Here is a 20,627-nt window from a genome sequence, read left to right on the forward strand (position 1 = left end):
CTCTCTTCTCAAAAACATTCCTAACCTTTGGGACCCACTCAAGTTCAGGATCGTGCTTCAGCCCTTCCTGGACACTCCTTGACAAGAAGACTGCTGAGAGGGGTGAAGGACCAGCAGCATGCCAAAACCTGCTCACCGGGGAGAAAATGGGCTGAACGTGGGAGGAGGGAGGAAAACAATAAGAAGGGCAGGACGGGGCAGGGTGTTCAGCTAGCTCAGCCCCACCAAACTGGGGGAAATTCCACCAAAGGACTGGCCAGAAACCATTTGGAGAAGGTCTGAGGCGCCTGCTCTTAACGCTACCCGGCCAAGCCCTCACCAAATTCAGCAGGCGCCCTCCCAGAGCGATGCCAAGGACAGCTGCTGGTAAGGAAAGAGTTGGGTAAGAATCTAGCTCCGTCTTCCTCTCCTTGCAGCTGCTGTGACGGGGGTGCAGGTTTCTGCTTCTGCCGCCCCAAAGCTGAATCGAGCCCTGGAGAGAGCGAGCACGAGCGTGTACGCACACGCGTGTGGAACCTGCATTTTCCCAACATCTCAGTTCCTGCCTGCTTCTCACTTTGGTTAACATTTGAAAAATCCATTTCCCAGAGTGACTTTTTAAAGAGAATGATTTAAAGCTGGAAGCCAAAGGGACCATCGACAATTTTGTTTGCTTTTGGTTTTGCTACTGGACGAAAAGAGGGGAAAAAAAACCCACGCTAGTGGGTAGCTTTCACTTGACCAGCTGCCAAAAAAAAATAATCTGTTAAGAGTGTGGTTAGGAGAAACGGTTAACAAGAGTTGGTTTATCAAAACTTGCCTGAGCCTTTCAAATGAGCACAGCTCAATGGCAGATATAAAAGGCAATGTCTAAGACAGAAATTGGGTCAGCGATCTGCAATAGCATACTTGCCAGTGTGATCAGCGTGAACCTACAGCTAATGGGGACAGCAGGATCTCCCAAATATGAGGATGGTGGAATGACTGGGGTGAAGAAGCAGCCTGCGGAGGTTTGGGGAAGCAGAAAGACTGGGTCATAACAAGGACCATAGACTGTAATTGCTGTTGAAAGGAAAAAGAAAAAAAGGAAAAAAAAAAAAAAAAAAAGAAAAGAAAAGCAGGTGATGTACTTAAGTCTTACTTTCTATATCCTTAATGAAAGGCACTGTTTCAAAATGATACTTTTATGCTTAAAACATAAAGTTTTAGATAGACAAAATGTTTGCCAGGAATCCATCTTAAATTAGATTTTGGTTTATTTGCTCTGGTTTTAGCACGTTCTATCTAAATATATATATATATCTTGAAAGAAAAATAAAGGAAAGTAATAATCAAGAGTCAACAATTTCCAGCAATATCACAAAATCCCTCGTTAGCTTTCTGAATGCTAAATGTCTCCATTGATTTAACAAAACGGACGAGGTCTGTACAATTTTTGAGAAGACGAACATGACCTAGTAACAGATTGGTATCTCTCTTCTTGGGGCTTTTCAGTGCATTTATTTCATGGTTTTGAATGTACATTACTTAACAGACACATTAAATGCCAGTGCTTTGCAACAGTTTTGTTACTGTCTCTTTAAAGTAAACAAACAGAAAAATACATTCAAAAAAGCAAGGCTGTTTTGTTCGTGTGATGGCAGAGGCTTTGGGCAGCTGCAACATGCACTGCTCCTGCTCAGAGACATTACCCAACATCAGTCAGCTGTCACCAGAAGAGTTGCAGGGAAAGCAGTAAAAGGATAAAAAGAAGGAGGGGGGGGGGGGAGGGGGGGGCAGGGGAGAACTGAGCAAAATGCCACACATGCCAGCTAGTCTTTCCAGCAGGAAGACACCAGAGTACATATATTTGGGGGAGGAAAAAGGGGGGTAAAGAGCACTAACAGAGAGAAAAACTTGACTTCAGGGGAAAAACCGGCAGCTCTCTGAAACTCGTTTAGCAGGTTCGCATTCCTAATGTAATCTGACTTTTGTGTTGGTGGCGGTTTTTGCCCTATTTCTTACTTTGCTTTCCAAGAGAAATGTAACAAAACTGAGGTAGAAATAATGGTGGGCACACTCCAGCCTGGAAGATTTCTAATGGATGCTGAATGAAGATTGCATTAAGGACAATGGAGCCGTACGTACACAACAAAAACTCAACTTTACAGTTTGGGAAGGGAAATAAACGTACTTTGAGGGTTCAGTTTTGCTTTGTTATTTGTACTGTTTGTTTGGTCACAGTCCACTGCGTTGCTATAAACAGCTCTGCAACCCATAGCTCTGCCAGCGACCTACACTGATCCCCATCGCTACAGCTTCACCAAAATAACCTCAAAACTAGGACCGGAGCCGCGCAACAAAGGCCGGCAGTCACAGCTTAAGGTAATTTGCCTCTCGGAGTCCTACCAAATCTTACGTTAGACTGTTTCGGATGCTAGTGTAAACCGATTAAGTGGCTCTTTTTTCATCTACGCACCTTCAAAAGACTGTATCACGTAATTATCAAGGAGCAATATGCTGAAAATTCTTACAGTTTACCGACAAGAAAAATCGTTCTGCTCTGGTTTGATCTGACAAATTGGCAAAAGAACCATTTCTGAACACTGGGAAAGCCTTCTGTTTCTATTTTTACAAACTGTAAAGCTTCAGTCATATCACGCTTTAGTTTTTTCCTGGATACATTCAAAGTAATTTTCCTTGCCATTTTCCAATTGTTGAGGTAAACATACATATTTAATATAAAGTAACATTGAAGCCTAGCCTATAACTCTCAGCAGTACATAGTGCTTTCAACACATTCCTTTGAGGTACTGTACAAATCACAATCACTTTCCTGAGTTTTTGCAGACAGAACATTAAAAGAAATGAACTGCAGAAATTAAGGTCCAGATTACCATTACCCTGTTTTACCTGTTCTTAGTTTAACACCGCAGAACAGACAGGATTTGAGGAATACTGTTGCTCTTAGAATAGCAAAAATCTGGTTCTCTGTCGCAACACAACCGTTCATCTCTTTAGTCCAATAATGTTTGAAGTTAAAGCTCTTTATATTAGCACATGCCACCAATGTAATTGTGAGGCAAACAAAAAAATAAAGCACCACTTCAGGCACTTGACAGCAACTAAATCTCAAGAACAGCAGAATGGAATCAACACACAGGGTTCATGTCCTTCTGAAATCAACCCACTTGCACCTTGCTCCTTGGTGAGTATTGTCTAGCTTGAACAGAACTGAGCATCAACACGCGCTTTCTGTCATGTGTGGCTTTTTCAGATCAGCAGCTCTTGTTTGATGCACTTTTCCTTCAAGTCTACCCTGACTCTTTAGAGGCAAGGTAAATTGTAGTCTTCCCAGTACCCTTTGCAATTTTAACACTACTGAAAAGGGTTCTCTACCCTAGATAGTAGGTTCTGTGTGTGCCAACATTCATTACATTTGTGTTTGTTTTTTTTTTTTTAAGTAGTATCACTGGCTGCAACCAAACATTTTGTTCCATTCAACATATGTATCAAGCTCTTTTTGAGATATGCTAGGCTGTATCTTGCAGAAAGCGTTTTCAAAGTCTTGATATGTAACGGGCCTCAACTGGCTGGGCATAATGGCTGAAAGGTCTGTGGCTGGCATGGCGTGGAGTGGGCCCACCACGGCTTCCTGACACAAGTGAGCCACATCAAGTCCAGAAAAGCCTTCTGTGCGCTGGACAAGCAGTGCAACCTCCTTGTCGTTGAGACAGTAATTGTGCTGTGAGAGCAGTTGTACTATTATCTGGTGCCTCGCTGTGCTGTCAGGAAGTGGGATTAAAAGTCGTTTCATGAAGTACCTTCGAAGAGATTCATCAATTTCTTCCGGTTTACTCGTGGCGCAAATTACTACTATTTGGTCCTCAGCAGAAGTCAGTACAGTGTCCAGCTGCATAAGGAACTCGGTTCTCATCCGACTTACTGGACTGTGTTCTTCGCTCACTTGAGAGGAAAGGAGCATATCAATGTCACTAACAAAAATCACCGAGGGTTGGCGACACCTTGCCACGAGGAAGGAGGCATGGACAATTTTTTCGCCTTCCCCTAACCACTTTGTGACAAGGCCAGAGCCGGTGATTTTGAAAAACGTGGCCCCCAGCTGACTAGCTATACATCTGCCCATTAATGTTTTGCCTGTTCCCCGAGGTCCAAACAAAAGGATGCTCCGAGGTAGAGCAGTCAGTCCATTGAATGCATCTGACCTCAATACTGGCCATAAAACCTCCTCCTTAATGACGGCCTTTACTAGATCTAGGCCAGCGATGTCGCTCCAGTCCACGGGAGGTCCTTGGTTGATAATCTCATTGGTGACAAGGTCAATGAGGTGTGTGTCAGTATTCTTCAGTTGCTCGTCCACAGAGTGGTTGGATGAGGTAGCTGCACGAAGTCCCGGGCCTTGCATTGGGTGAGGGAGGAGCTGCCTGTGCTCCTCACCGTGCTCGTTCATTACCGGGGAGGTGTACTTCCCAAACGAGTCACCTGATCTCGAACCCAGTGAGTTTTTAGCAGTACTATAGGATGGGGGTGTTAGAGCCCTACTGGACTGGCTGCTGAATTTCCTTTGCTGTTCAGAGGACATTAGCTGCTTTGTTGGCTTAAATGCTAAGGATGATGTTTCAGCACTTCTGTCAAAACCATTCCCCCTGTTTGCATTTGAAATGCTGTTGTCGGGCATTCGATACATGGGACTCTGTGTAGATCTCTGTTGGCCATAGCTGTAATTTCCATAACTGGAGTCCATTTCTCCTTGCCCTGCCATGTAGAAAGCTTTCCTTTTGAGAGAGCTGGCGGAACTGTTTGTCAGGGCAGATGGCGCGATGGGCGTCAGACCGTGGCCCTGGTAGGAGTAGCTGGGGACGGTGGTGGGGGGCAGAGGGGTCGGAGCAGGGATTCCTGAAGGCAGGTACGCCGAGGGCGGCGGGGCCCCCCCAGGGCTGTACCCAGGGCCAACAGCGGTTTGAGGAGGATAACTGGCGGAAGGGTAGCTGTAACTGGAGAGGTTAGAGGTCCCATTGTAGCCGGGGACAAGGGCTGGTGGCGGCGGCGGCGGTGGGGGCTGTAAAAGTCCCGAGCTATGCAGGGGGGACGGATGAGGGGATGGAAGTGCAGGTGCTGGCTGGCCGCTGTAACTGGTATGCAAGTACGAGCCATTGTATCCTGCGGCGTATTCCTGAGATGGGAGCCCTGAATGAAGACTGGGAACGGTGTGACTTCCGCAGGTGCTGCTGGAGTAACTGGGTTCAGCCAGGTTACTGGCCACCCCAGGAGAGCTCCCAATGCTGGCCGAGACGTCTGCGGGAGGGAGGGCTGCGCTTACCCCAGCTTTGCTGGCGGTGATAACGTCTGGGACACAGTTCATGGGATACACGCTCTCCGAGTTCAGCGACGGCTGCCAGGGCTCGCTTTCATTCTTCCGGCCGTTCACCAGCCCCGAGGGAGCTTCAGAGTAATTGCTGAGAATGGGCCGCTCGGCCGGACCTTCCAAAATACCGGAGTATTTTTCTGCATACTTTTTCAGAAGATTGGAGGCAGTCAGAGCCGAGATGTCGTCGTTGGCCCAGGCGTACTGGTAGGTGCGCTGCAGGTGCCCCCGGTAGGCTTCCACCTTGTGGGCAGGGGACCGGGTGGTCGAAGTGATATCAAAGTGCTGTTCTGGCCACTGGGCATGCTCCGGCGTCCACTGCATCTTCAAGCCTAGGGCGGCAGGAAAAAACAAAGTTAACAGCAAGCTCGGCCTTTTTCGGATGCTTTTAAATGAGTCCTCAAACGTACTGTCTGTGAACTTCTTCAGCTCTCCAAAACACCGTACTTAACACCACAAATCCTTAAGGAAAGAAAATGCAATGCCCTTATGAAGCCGTATAAACTGCCTGGTTTATTGTAGGCACATACACATGGAGCCACATTTTTTGTCGATTCAGTCAGGGGTAATTTGTTGCTTTAGAAAATATAGGTAATGCCAGATTTCTCAAAGTAATTAAATAAGACTCAGTACATTTTAAATACTCTGAGCGCAGATTTATTGTTTACAAGGCATCCAACTGCTCCGTCCTCTCTCATCACTGTTTCAGTTTTATATTTTAACCAATATAAAAAAATGAGACACAGCTGACAGATCACATCTAGGATACCTCTCTTATTTGGTACTGAACACCTAGTTAGCACAGTATAATGCACCCTGCGCAGAACAATATGACACAGACATAGCAGGTCATTCCATAATCCAACTCTCATCTAAAGTGGTCCACGACAGTTTCAAATCTGCTTCGTGGAGTGCAGCAAAGCAATCTCCCAGGCAGCGCTCCGTCGCTTTCATCACACAAAGCCTACAACTCGGTATGAATTACAACTGGCTCCTTTCTGCCTCTCAGTTCTGTTGTTGAGGCTCTGGAAAAAAAAAACAAGCATGACTTGTCTGTCGGTCTCCTTGCTTGCTCTCTCTCTCCCCCACCACCACCACCCCCCCACACACACACCTCAGCCTCCAGGGTACAAAGAAAGAGGGTTAAAAAAAAAAAAAAAAAAAAAAAAAGATGAAGTAAAGGAAAAAGAAATAAAGCCAAGTTCCTAAAAGTTCTGTGGTTTCCACAGCTGGCTATTAAAAAACAAAACAAAACAAAACAAAACACCCAACCAACACTTATCAATAAAAGAAAAAAATTGCAAATGTCGTTTTAAAGCAATTAATCTTGCAAATAACGCGATGTGAATTGTCCCCCCCCTCCCCGTAATCCACTCCACCTAGTAAGGGCAATTTACAAGCGTTAAGATAACCCCCTCCACCGTGTACCTATGCACGGCGGACACATCGCTGATTTTTTGCGCAGCTGTATCAAATAGACCTCCTTAATCTCTCTCGTATTACCAAAAGTGATTTTTGCAAACAGTCTTGTGCCCTCTGGCACAGATTCCCTGATAAGGAGCAGGCCTCGGCGAAATGAAGCATCTGTGGCACCAGCTCCCCTCTGAATTACCGCAGTCTATTTTGACAGCTTCTACCCCCTCCTGTTTTTCTCCCCAACCCCTTTAGCTCTTCATTGCCTGACTCTGGCATCTGACATGGCCAGCTTAGCCTCGCTGAGCTAAACCTAACACAGCGCACAGTTTGGTAACAGAATGGCATGTTTATTCCCTTCTGACTCCCTCTTCCTTGTTTGCAAAACCACTGCACCAGACACTGGAAGTTAATTAGCAGGATGATGCTGTGCTAATTGTGTTAATTTACAAGGTTTTAGTCAAAGAGAATCATGCCAGGGCTGGCACTGCTGTCATGCTTCCGACTTAATGATTAAGAAATACTGAAAACAAGGTGGGAAGGATTGCAGTAATTACACAATAAAGGAATAAAGCAACAGATTCATTTGCAATTATATTTCATTGCAGTTGCACTCATTTGCATTCGGATTCTTCATTTTAATTTTTGGATTCGTGTATTTGCAAATCACCAAATCATTTAAATTTAGCCTGAAAACTGCAAAGTACCTCTGATTGAGCTTTATATTTTATTAGTACCAGTACCGCAAATCTCAGTCCATGTGAGCATGCCATTGATTACTTGTGGATTTTTTTTTTCCCCAAGTGTTCTCTCTCTCTCTCTCTCTCTCTCTCATTTTTCAAACACTTTGACAACTTGAGAAAAATGTCTGTTAACAATTATACAGTTATCCTACAAAAGTTAATTCAGAGAAGTGCTTTTGACAAATGCAGCCTTGAGACTGAGGTTTTGGCAGATTTATTTCTTTCATTTCGCGTTAATATAATCTTTTTTGCTAATTGTTTCTGATGTTTCAACCACTGCCTTTCAGAGGGGGTAAATGAAATCCGGTGAAATTCTAGAAATCGTGCTCATATGAAAAAAAATGCAGTTTTAATGAGAAACTACCAGAAGCTTTTCAGAAATCATACCTTGTTAAATTCAGCCAGAAATCTGAAGAGCAAATCACCAAGAGCCAATTGCAAGTAATCAGTATCTAAAATTCTTCTGGTGTCATGGGATTTACTTCAAGCTTTTTAAAAGGAAAGAGTATTAATGTTCCTGTAACGTAGAACTGCCTAACAGACATAAAAGTTCATTACTCCTATTAAAAAACAGCCAAACAAAACAAACAAAACCTATCTGTCTTCTACGATATTGGGCTTATAAGGTTACCAAAACACTGAAATCTTCTGTTACAGAGATGCAGAAGAACTTGAGTACATTGATGCTTCACTAGATACTAACAAACAGATGCCATGAGAAAGACCCTTCGCAAAGAATGCACTAAAGCAGCAGTGGAACTTTTGAAAAAGAAGGTAAGATAGGCATGGATGGAGCAGAGAATCTGGCTGGGCTGGTACTTGTACTGTAGTTAATGAATACGCTTTTGGCACGTTGTCTTTAATAGCTTGTAAAAGGAAGACTATTCAACTTAAAGAGATAAAAGAATGCACTAGGTCAGAGCACAAGAACATATATCATACACTACCCACTTAGCAAGCTTGTCAAAATACCTTTCACAAATACTTTAAAAAATTCATCGATTGGTCTTTTTTTATTTAGAATGGATCATAGGCTCTTAAAATAAAATAATTCTATTTCTACTCACCATGGGGAGATGTATTTAGATGGTGTAAAAATTCAATTCTTTGAATTTTATTTGCCTAGATTAATTTATTTTCTTTATTAGGAGACTGCAAAAGAATGTCAGAAAATCTGAACTATCCATTATATAAGAGGAGGGGAAAATCACATCATCAGCATTCTTTATTTGGAATAATTGCTAGATAGACCAGTAGTTTCACATTGTCATGCTATCTTTGGATATGCTCACTGCACAATAATTGAAAGTTTATTTATTGATGCATATTAAATACCAATGCATTTAACAAAGGCTGTAAAGGCAGGATTAGGCTTTGATTAGATAAGCTTAAGAGAACGGGACTGTTCTCATCCCATGAAACATGAGCATTTATTCCAGCACATTGCAATCATTAGTGTTATTTGGAAGCATAGGTTAATAGTTAACCATAAGCATATTTTTTGCATTAGTATGCAGTGAAGAAATCTGTATTTACATGGAGCCCACTGGAATGGTCTGGACTGGGGGGCACAAAGAGCCATTTCCTCAATTTGATGTTAATCGAAAATACAGCAAACTTCTGCTAAGTTTGACTCTGTTTGTTAATACTTCAATAATTTATTTGACAAAAGTCAAATGTCTGATTTGGGAGGAAAAAAAAAGATGATTTAGTTTCTTTTAATTATGCAAACACTCCCCCTTTCCCCCCCCCCGCCAATTGCTTAACATTTGCAGCCACTTTCTCTCCATATTTTAAAATGTATTTTATCAGTTGTTTTTTGCTTGAGCTGATACACCTTCCTGCATTTCTTTTGTCAGGAATCCAAATGCTGATATAACCATCTAAAATCAGGTAAATAAGGGCATATTTAGAGGTTGCATTTTTTTTAGCGTAATTTAAACTGACATAAACCACAGACCTGCAGATAGTGTATTTGCTTAATAACTTACTGAAAATCCAGAAGCAATGGAAGCTGAATGTATTTTTCAAAAAAATCTTCGCTAACTTAGGAATCCTCTGAGCTAACAACATTTTTGAACTGTGTAAACTGTGCTGGTATGGGCTGTAAAAGGCAAAAGGAAAGGATTCTGTTCTTTAAGTACAGGTATGTACTTATCAGAGAATTGCTTTTAAGATAAATTTAATACATCATATAGGAGAGGCAGTGTAGGCTTTTTTAGCAGTATCTACTTTTCCTTGTAATGACAGCCCTGCTATGTATCCCTCTTCCGTAATTCCTTCAGTTGGATCTATCTGAATTACATTTAAAGTAATTAAAGTCAACAATTTCATTATTCAACTACTTTGAACCAAGTGTTTGACCATTTTTCCCCCTTCTAATTTTGCGCACTTTGCCTGAAAATGTAAAATCTAATACATAATACTTCATCAGTTTCCCTTTCGATAATTCCATATGGCAGAGATACACTTACATATTCAGATTTATGAATTAAAATAAACAAAACAAAAAAAAAGAAAGAATGCCAGATTTAGGAAAAAATAACATTGTAATCCGAATGCAAAAAGGAACAAGCAATGTTCTACACATCCTGGATGTCCAACGGGGCCTGATCCTGCTGGGAGCTCGAGTAAGTTTGTGCATCCAAAGAACCCTCCTCCACTGGTACCCTCAGTATCAGGTCAAACTGTTCAGCCCCTTAAGGGTTATATCTGTTATAGAAGATAAAAATAGATAACTAGCCTTTCCTCTCAATTTAAATGGAAGAATTTCTGTTCAAACCAGGCACGGAAAAGTCCAGAAATACTAGCTAGGACCACACTGGGTGAAAACACAACAAAGGATTTACGGTGTCCCATGGACAAGTCCAAACAATGACAACCACCTTCCAACTAACCAACTTGGTTCACAATGATCTGCTTTAGACAAAGGACACTGGGACTTTAGTAAACCTCTCATCTATTCACATGTCTCATACGATAATCAAGTTAAAACGAAATCACATGCAGCTGTGATTTTCTGAACGTACCGGCAGAGGTTGCATTGCACTTCCAGAGATGCTGGGGAACAAAACCTAAATGATCCAGAGCTACTGTGCACGAGGAACTAAAAACAGGGCAGCACACCAACCTTCCCAACCAGCTACCAAAGTTTCAGTTTGGATTAGGGGCCTCCAACTGTTCCTTCAACATACCTGAGGCAAAAGAAAATAATTCTTCTTTTGCGGTCTCTCTGTTCCTGCCCTGCTCAACCCTGCAGTGCCTTAGGTCCTATCTAGCACGGGTCTGCAGGTTCACTTGTAAATATCAGTAGCTCAGGCAGGTTCTTAACTTTAGGCATGTGGTTAAATATGATCTGAGCAACTGTTTAATGCACTGTTGAAAAGGGGTAGACTGTACCAGGTGCAAACAAGTAAATGAGATGCTTCTGATAACCGATCATAACAGACTCGTAGGAGCACGCTGTTGCAAGGTAGGAAACAATTCCAAAACCACAGCTCTGAGTACCACCAACCCTCTTCCTTCTAGACTTGCAAGTGGATGTGAACTTCATCACTTTGGATTGCTTACATGCTTAGCCAAAGACTCCAAAATCTGTCCCTGCACACTGAACTGCTACTCTCAGCCTTGTCTCCAATTATTCAAGACATTGAGTATTTTCACCGTGGACCATAATGATTTTATCCAAGGGATTGCTTCTTGCGGACATGCAGAGATCAGCTCTGCCAAAACAGCTATCGACTTCACTGGGGAACATGCCAGGACTCCTCAAACCTCATACTTCAGTGAGAGCAGAAGGTGTTAGTACCTTGAGGATCAGGCCCTAAATCCACATTTTAAAATCCTTCTTAAGCATGGGACAGAGCTGAATAAATGAGTCATGCTGTAACCGCTGTTCGAGATGTAGGACGCACAACTCCCTGGGTTTGTACTAAATCTGATAATATTTTGTAAGACTGTATACTGTCCCATAATAATAAAAATTAATTCAAGATAAAACATTTCTTTTACACTCCATTTTTTATTAATAAGCATAATTTCAGCTGTTTGAAGATAGTGCAACTGATCTCTCTTAATTGGAAACAGGAGGGATTTTGAAGAGTGGATTGAGCTAATTATGTTTTGCAGGAAAAAAAAAAAAGGAAAGAAAATGATTCCCACATTTATTTTCTAATTACTCAGTGAAGACCTCTGCTCCAGTCCATGAGGAACTCCTTTGACGTCAAAGGATTTGGTGGGAGGAAGAGCCTCCAACTGAGCTGCCCAGCCGTACGGGCCCAACTTTGGAAGCATTTTTCAATAAGTGGCAGCCACAAACCCATGAAAACAGGCCTGGAAAGTGCTCTCAGCATTTTCTTGATAGGGATTTGTTCTTCCTCTTATTATCCATAGCCTATGCATGCCATGTGCATCAGTGGGAGCAAGCTGTTGGCAGGGTGTTTACAATACGATTCCCATCTAGGAGGGATAGTGAAAACATTTCAATCTTTAAAACAAAACACTTAAATCACAAGTAATATTGAGGATCACGTATATGTCAACAGCACTTAAGGATAAAAGCAGTGAGAAAACCGCAACAGATTTTAGGAGAGCCTGGACCGGTTAAAAATGAAATTTGAAACATGGAATCTCAAACTAATACATCCCAATTATCTAATTTAAATACTGTCAAACAATTATTCCTTTTAAATCACACTTTCACACCTCACAACAGCAAATTGCAATACGTTTACAGCAAATGAGTTCTCTCCCTCCGAGCCCCCTCCTTGCCATTTACATAAAGCAGTGCCTTTGATAGTCACAAAGACATTTCTGGCTAAACGGCCTTTAGCGGACCCATCAGCTTCAAAGGCCTTATGAAACAGAAATAGGGAGAAATAACAGTCAAGCAAGCAAGGAGAAACTAGGCCCAGAGACGATACTGTCATATTTTGCCAGCAGAAGCAGGTTGCATCCCCAGGCCAACCAAGCGGCAGCCCACGGCCGTGGATGATAAGGGACCGTAGCGATTACTTAGGCACCACACGGGACCTCCCAGGGTGCGGCCCACCTCGGAGGTATCGGTTCCTCTGCGGCAGTGGTCCTTAAGCGCAAAAACATTCGCGGTTCAGTGCTCCATCCTTGCAGGGTAATCACACTGATGCACTATCACTGTGTACCATAAGTAAAATCATTTATGCGTGCGTCATATTTGTGATTAATTGTAGTTTATCTTTAGAATATTTGACTACATCAGTCGGCCCTGACTGTACTCATTTGCTCATAACACTTTTCTAAACCGACTGAAAAACACACTAACGAAGAGAATAATTGCAATGAGTTTTCTTTTAACCTGTTACGATGCTTCGCTTCCTCTTCCCAGGCTTTACATTTTTAAGGTGTTTCTGTCAAGTACCTCTGAAGAGTACCATGCCTTTAAAGGAACCAGCATATTTTGTCAATGCTAAATGAATGAGACCATAATAATTTCTGAGAGAACACTCAGAAGAACGGTAACTGTAAACAAAAGTAAGAATGACATTAAAAAAAAAGTCACTTTTTGTAATCCACTGAACACACGCTTATAGCTATAAGGTATTTTTAAAAGATACAATATACTACCTAATCCGCAATTTATGCCTATATAAACATGAGAATCAATATTACCACTGCAGGATAACTCTAGTGATTCTGAGAATTAAAGTATTCACATGGTAAAATATAGTCATAAATTAACATGGAGTCGGGCCGCTTGGCACAAGTATTTATGCATATTTGCAAATGCAAAAGAGTTTAGACCTGGGGCATGATACTGCTCCCACTGAAGCGCTTACTTCAAGTCTCCAATAAACCCAACCGAAGCTTTTAGAAGCGCAGCAAAATGCGTACTCTCTTTTTAACCAACAAAATAGCAGAAGTAGCCTTTTCCTTGGTTCCCCTTCCAGAAGTGGAGTTTGAGGCACATTTAACTTGAAAGAGCATAACACAAACCCTTAAAAGCAGAGTAGATAAAATACACTCACTGCTTTATTGTATTTCTCACGTAATCAACTGCAGCAGGTGAAACACAGAACCCTGAACTTGTTTTTTAGCAAGTGAGAGGCAAAAGGAATGAATTTTCAGCAGTAGGGAGCCTCCTATGGAACATTCAGATCCTGACCTAGACTATTCGAGGAAAAAAAAACCAAAACCCAAACTGAAAATTATAATTTTCATATATCGGATTCTATTATTTTTTCCATTTCTGTTGCTAATCACAATTCAGTAAATTGTTTCCTTTTACAGGAATTTTTTTTCATTCACACTTAGAATTATTGCTCGGTTTCTCACCATAAAGGAAGCATTTTTAAAACCTTTTTCTCATGTATCTTAAATCCATTAAGACAATTTCCTTCTTAAACTCACTTCCTTTTGCCAAATGAAGATCATCAGGACATACCACACGTGTCCATAGGGACAGCAGAGCTAATGAATATGTATGCTCTATGTCACAACAGAGCACTCCCCTTGTTCTGCAGTACCGACCTTCTCTTATGTGAGTAAATAACAGGTGAGCACTTGTGCATGAGGATAAATGGGGTTAAAACTGCCATAAAGGGACATACTTCATTTGAACAAAGTGGGTGCACAATAAATAGAGATTTAAGTGATGCTGAATTATTTTTTGTATCACGCTGTTCCAAAATGTTAGAAAATAATCTCGCTCTAAAAAACAGGACCACTACATAGCAAGAGTTATTTAAAATATATTTCTCTCCAATTAACAACAGCAGCACTCTGTATAAATTCCACTACATTTTTAATACATTTTTCAGTCATCGTACTGTATGTATGTATTTCATAGCTTTATGTATAGCAAGAGAAGGTTAATTCCAGAGATTTATCTAACCAGCTCTATTCGCCTTACAAATATGAAGGCAAAGATCAATTTCAGTAAGTTTCAAATAACTGTACTCAGGTTTGACCCATTACACTCAACAAACAAGAGGGAAAAAGCAAATTTATATGGGCCAATAAGGCAACGCTCCAGCCAGTAACCAGGAATCCTGCTTTCCTTTTAAAGCGCTTATTCCAAAACCTACCAATATAGGAAAGGTAGGAACAGTTGCTTTACTGAGATTAGAGTACCTCTGCTAATTAGCTAAATGAGAACAAATACTGATTAAATGTATATATAGAAGTAATCTGATACTCAAGAAAAAAAATCCTTCTTAAGAGGACTCCATGGCGTACAAAGCTTTCGCAAAATTTGTGTATGTTATTTATGCATTTTGCTTTTTGGCAATATGCACATTAATTTTTAATGAAATAGTAAAGAGATGTTGTGTCTCACACTTTGATAAAAATATTCTATAGCCAGGACTGGGTGACATAGTGCATTAATTCAGTGTCCTTCACTCCTGGGACCTGCGTATAATTTAGTCCAGCCTGAAGAAAATAACTTTGATCTGAAGGCTGGGGAAAAAAGCTACATATGAAATGAGTTTTGGTGGGTTTAGTGTTGTTTCTTATACACAAGACGACATATGAAGATAAACTGCTTTAGAATGCTCCTGACGTGGCCCAGGATTAAGAGCAGGGAGCGCTTAGCCGTGCTCATCCACTCTCTCCCTTTTCCCTGTCGTACCAGACACACCAACCCCCCCCCGCCCCCCCATTTCTCTCTACTATAAGGATCAGAGTGGCTAGCGCTGGCATACACTGTCTTTCCAAAGAGAATATCCCGCGAAAAAGGATTGTATTATCAATCGGTATACTTATTTGGTCTCTCCATTAAAAAAAACAAACCCCAAACAACAACGTCTAAATTTCAGCACGACAGATGATGCTGTAGGAAGGGACGACGTTATCACAGGGAACCGGAGGTTTCCTCCCCAAGGTAGGGTACACCTTAGCTAAGTCATCAGAACTGTACTAATCACGCTCTTAGGGAAAACAGAGCTCCGGCACGGCTCCTTCCCGGGCTTGGCTGTGCGAGCAGCTGACCCTTCCTTTCCTTCCTGCTCCCCCCAAAGCAGAGAAACAAGATTAAAAGCAGAAGCATAACCAAAGAACTGACATCCTAGAAACACTAAGCTGAGCTAAATCTTTTCCCCACTTAAACCTTTCAATTATTGTATTCCACAAATTCCAAAGAGTCTTTCTTGCTTATTCAATAAAACGTATCTGAATTAACTACTGAAAAATGGAATATAGCCTATTTTTTTGCACGCTCTTGGTTTGGGACTTACTGTATTGTTTCCTGAGCATTTGAAAGGAGCCATATAGATTGTTCAGTTAGCTTGACAAATTATCCGGGGGATGAGGGGAGGAGGAACAGGGTATTTTCTATAGACAAATATAGAAATCTCTCTCTATATATATGCATATACATTTCTATGTTTTGCACACACACAGGCACCAGAGAGAGAATGTCTTAACTGAGAAATTTAACTCTGTGTATGCTGATATTTTTGCCGTATTCCTGGAGAGGGCAGGAAAGAAAAGAAACTAACTCCTCGTGTTATATGTTGGTTCTTATTTCTCAAAAAGAGCAGAGTTCATCCTGCAACAGGAAAAGTTGAGCCGTGTCCTGAAACACGCAGTGTGTCGTTGAGAGGGTGCACAGGCATTTCAAGAGGCAGAAGAGAATAACGCACTGGCTTTCAAAACATAAAGAAATGATACAGACCAGCTGATAAAATGTCACATTCCTTTGCAGCTATCACACAAATTCAGCCTTTTCTGTAAACAGCCTTCAAGAGACAACAAAAATCTAAACCATGTGATGATCATATCAATAACTAGCTAAGCACTCTTGATAGCTTAAGTAACAATAAACTGTGTTATTTTTCCTGTAATTCTGTCCATAGTGTTATTGCATATGTAGTCACCTAATGATGAAATAGTTTTAAAATTTGCTTCAGGGTACAGAAGTCAAGCTCCACTGATTAGCATCTCAAAGCGCACTACGGGCACACATTTGTATAGCTGAATAATAGCGCTTGTGTTTGTATGATTTTTCTAAAAAACAAAAAAATGCACTATTTTGCTTGATGTTTGATGGTGCACACTGACTGATGAAAGTCCTTTCCCTCACAAAATATAGGCTATATCACAGCTAACTGTGAGACTTTCAAAGAGAAGGTAGAAAGGTAACGTCACAAAAAGAGCCAAAAAGGTGTTTTGGTGTCCATACGAGCTGCCTAAGCCCCGCGGTTCACGGGCTTGATTCTCCTATCACTTCTCTGGTTTGAAGTCACAAGAACCACTGAAGTTTACAATTTATTGTGAAGGGGATAAATGTGCCCCACTTTTTACTTTATGATTTTCTTTTTTAGGCAACAGTTATTCGGCTGTTAATTACACAAACGATGTTTTGTTCAACGGCATTTGGGTTTTGTGTCACATGTTTAATAAAAACTCATCACAGAAAATATTTCATTAAAATCTCGACAGAGAGTTCTGCTATTTGCTGCACTAGCTCAGTTTCTGATTTATTTCCTATGTCTAATAAGGTGGCTTTCAAGCTTTACCGAATGTGAACCTTCCTAAAATCTGCTGTAAACTGACTGGACAGAAGTCTGATTTCAGCCACTCTGAGGCCCCAGTCCAACGTACCGCCTTCAGCAACACCGCATCTTCCACGTGTGTCCCCCTTCCATCATTTCTCCAGTTAGATTTTATTACAAGGTTTTAGTTACAAAACTCTCCATCCAACTTTGTGTTCAATAACAATATAAAAGTGCATCCACATGAATTTAGTATTCAAAGTGCTATACGCTATTAACAGGAACATTTTACTAAATATTCAGCAACTATCTTCTTGAATTCTTTTTTCCGTTAACACTTCTCTTCTCATCCAGAATGTGTAAGTAACGTACAGGAATGACGTAAAAGAAAGTTTAACATTAATACAGTTAAACACACTTAGCATCAAACATTAAGTTCATAAACTAACAAATATTCGCTGAAGTATTTGGTACCAGTAGCACAAATTCATTAAGCTTGGGTTTTAATTTGGAAATTTTTTTTAGAAGTTAAAAAAAGAAAATAAACGGGTTGAATTATGAGGTACTGTGAAAGCTGTGAGAGTTTTGTGATTGCAAGTAAAAGATTTACAGATCTTGCAGATTTACAGATAAGAACTGAAGGGTGCATCACACTAATCAGAGGAATGCATAACCTCTGCAAAGCAGGTAGGAGCGAATCATTTTAATTTTCTCTCTTCTTATGGCTTTATATCCTTACGCGAGGGAAGCAGAGGAAATCTAAATATGACCCTATTTAGATATATTAACTGAAAAGCCTTTGTAGAATTTTTAAGAAAACAGGATTGTGCTTCCAATGCTGCCCATCTAGTTTTCCAATGTGTTAAATTGGACGGCTACTTGGACAGCTCTCTATTCATTACTGAACTGTGGAAAGGAAACACAGAGGTGGCATTTTCCTTTTAAACCATCTAATGCCTTGTAGCCAGATTCCAAAGCATCAAGGAGAGATTTCTTTTTTTTTTTTTTGCTAGACAAGCTGTCGTAATTGAAATGAAGTCTAATCAGACTCATTACTGTTTTCAGCAATTTGCACCACCAAAGATGCTTATTAGGTAACAGTGTTTAATAAACCGCTCTTTAGAAAACTACCAGTAATGAGCTCTTAACAGCCAATCTTTAGCGTGAATGTAATGTGAAAAGTGTTCCTAGCGCTGAATAGATTTTCACATTTAGTAGTGTCATAATTAAGCTCAAGGAATTGGTAGCTGTGATGATAGATTTCCTGCAATGTAGACTTTTTTCCCCCCCTGAAAATGTATTTGAAAATACTTGGTGTTCAATAATATTTCCAGAGCAAATTTGAAAACTGCCTAAAAGACTGTGCTAGACTGGATTAGCTCTGCAAATGGTACTTAATCAGAGATTATTTGAGGAATGCACAGAGTACTGTAAGTCGAGTATCACCTACCAGGCACGCTTAAAGCTAATTCCACCTAGCTTTGTTTGACTGCTTTTCCATCACTTAACAATTTCCAGTCATTAATACGCAAATAATAAATGTTGTTGTTACCAGCTGAATGATAATGAACAAAAATGGCCAATAAAAAGAGATACTTGAAGAAACACTTGTCAATTCTCCTTCCACAATAACAGCTGAAAATGCTTGAGAGGAACTAGAGCAAATTGCTTGGTTTCAAAATAATATTATGGATGTATAATATACATATACATCCATGCATACATACAAACACATATACAACTAATGCTGTTCTTCCTACACATTTCACATACCGTCAACTTCTAATACCTACTTAGCACCAAAACCTCCAAGTTCTGAATTCAAAGAACGCCACAGCTCTGAAAATGTAACAGTGTGACATATATTATTCATAAAACACAGCCATCAGCAAGAGATAAGTTTTCATCAATAGAAAGTTCAATTTAACTAGACGTACACCTCGCTGCACTAGTCATATCAATACTAGTACCTAACAAATGCTGAAAGAGGCAAAAAAGAAAATAAATTGCATGTATAAGCTCTAGCTAATTAAATATCCAAAGCTAATCTTGAGGAATAGCCACCGTTCTCTCACCAGATTGATTTAGGCCCGACATAATATTTAAAGTTATCAATAAGAAATGACCAAGACTACTTTTTTGTCTCCCACTAGGAGAAATTCATAAGGATGCAAATGTTTTGCTTACTAGAGATTCTGCTGGAGAAGGTTTGTGTAGGCAGCCAAGACTTTGGAAAGAGGTGCATAAAGATGAGTAATCAATAACGAAACCACCAACAAAATGATGAAGACTAATTCTCTTGAACTGAGATTTTTATAGCAGAATTCCATGTTAAGATGTTAAGAAGAGTTCCTTTACTGAAGGAGTGCTCTCATTACATCTTTCGTATACCCTAGCCCCCAAACTTCAGTAATCCTAAATGCAGCCTCTAAGCCTCCATATCTGTTTGCAGCTTTCCGAATCAATAAGACTATGAGAACTGAGACTACCAAATTAATGCCAGTTTCATTTGATTTTGTGGTATGTGCTTCTTTGCACTACAAAGTGGAAACGAAAAAAAAAAAAAACCACAACCCAACCCCACACCCAGAACTCATTCCCAGATGGGTTTTTGTAGCTTTCAGATCAAAATATCTTCCAGTTTCTTAAGTCTGAACTGAATTTGTACTCAAATCCAACATTTGCAGTGCTGCTGTCTACCCTACCATGCAATTTCAAACTCTGCACCTTAAGTCAAACACTTAGCTTCTGCTCTTTGTAAAATAACATAAAATAACATAAAAAAATAACAGAGACTCCACAGCTGCTTTGGACTGCCTCCTCTTGTACTTCTGAATAATGCATTAAACTTCACATCATTTGTGATTGACAACCCGATGCTCTAAGATACATAATATGCATTTTGTACTGTTGATTTTACTAAGCGCAGATGCTCTGAAGCATCAGTTGCTCATCAATAAGTCCTTCAATACCATACATTATGGTATTTTTAGTACTTTAAAACTGATGTTGACAGAAACGTAGCATCCACAGGAGGTATCTTATGCATCAGTATAAAACTACGGTTATCATCCTGTCTTACTTCTAATGTAAAATTACAGCGGGGTGGAACCTTCAGTGTATTCCTTCTGCATCCTAGCACTACCAGAAAAAAAAAAAAAAAAAATCACTTCTCAGCCTCAGATCCATCAGTATTTTATCAAGCCTACAAAACACCAGTCTGCTCACCTGAGATGCTGACCCCAAACAATGCTTGACTTTTAATAGAATTTGAGACTCTTCCTTCTGATATCTCTAGGCCTGCTTAGTCTGATCCCAAAAGCCTTCTTTATCAGACTCTTAGAGGAGTTTCCATTGAAGAACTAGGACCTACCAAATTTTACACTCCTTACAGGCTGTTAGCCTGAGATGGAGTGTCATATATACAGGAGTACGGACTAGCATAAGAAGTTGCAGAACTGTAGGAAATCAAAGAAAAAGGTGAAGCTACAGACACAGGTTAAACTCAAGTCAGAATTTGCCCCAAAACACTGAATTGGTGAGAGGGAGCAATAGGATCCTAAAAAAAGGACAGCGAGAAGAACCTTAAGACTCATCTTGAAGTTAGGTGCTGCCATCAGCCAGCACCTCTGTGGTGTCAGAGGCTGAGGACTCTCC

At 40.6% G+C, this 20,627-nt stretch overlaps 1 protein-coding gene across 2 annotated transcripts in view; it reads right to left on the minus strand.

The window, feature by feature from the left end:
* Positions 1-3,427: 3,427 nt before the first annotated feature.
* FIGN (fidgetin, microtubule severing factor) overlaps positions 3,428-20,627 on the minus strand; it is a gene marked incomplete at both ends in the record, with an annotated part of 85,423 nt that continues 68,223 nt past the window's right edge. The window contains 2 exons of one of the 2 annotated variants that reach the window (XM_082483876.1): positions 3,428-5,676; positions 6,114-6,216. In XM_082483876.1, coding sequence (XP_082340002.1) covers positions 3,428-5,676; positions 6,114-6,216 — 2,352 coding nt within the window. Of the gene's footprint in view, positions 5,677-6,113; positions 6,217-20,627 lie in introns of those variants that run through there. The other variant, XM_082483877.1, reaches the window with a different exon arrangement.

This window comes from Vanellus vanellus (genome assembly GCF_965231255.1).
Source record: "Vanellus vanellus genome assembly, chromosome: 5".
Classification (NCBI taxonomy): Eukaryota; Metazoa; Chordata; class Aves; order Charadriiformes; family Charadriidae; genus Vanellus; species Vanellus vanellus.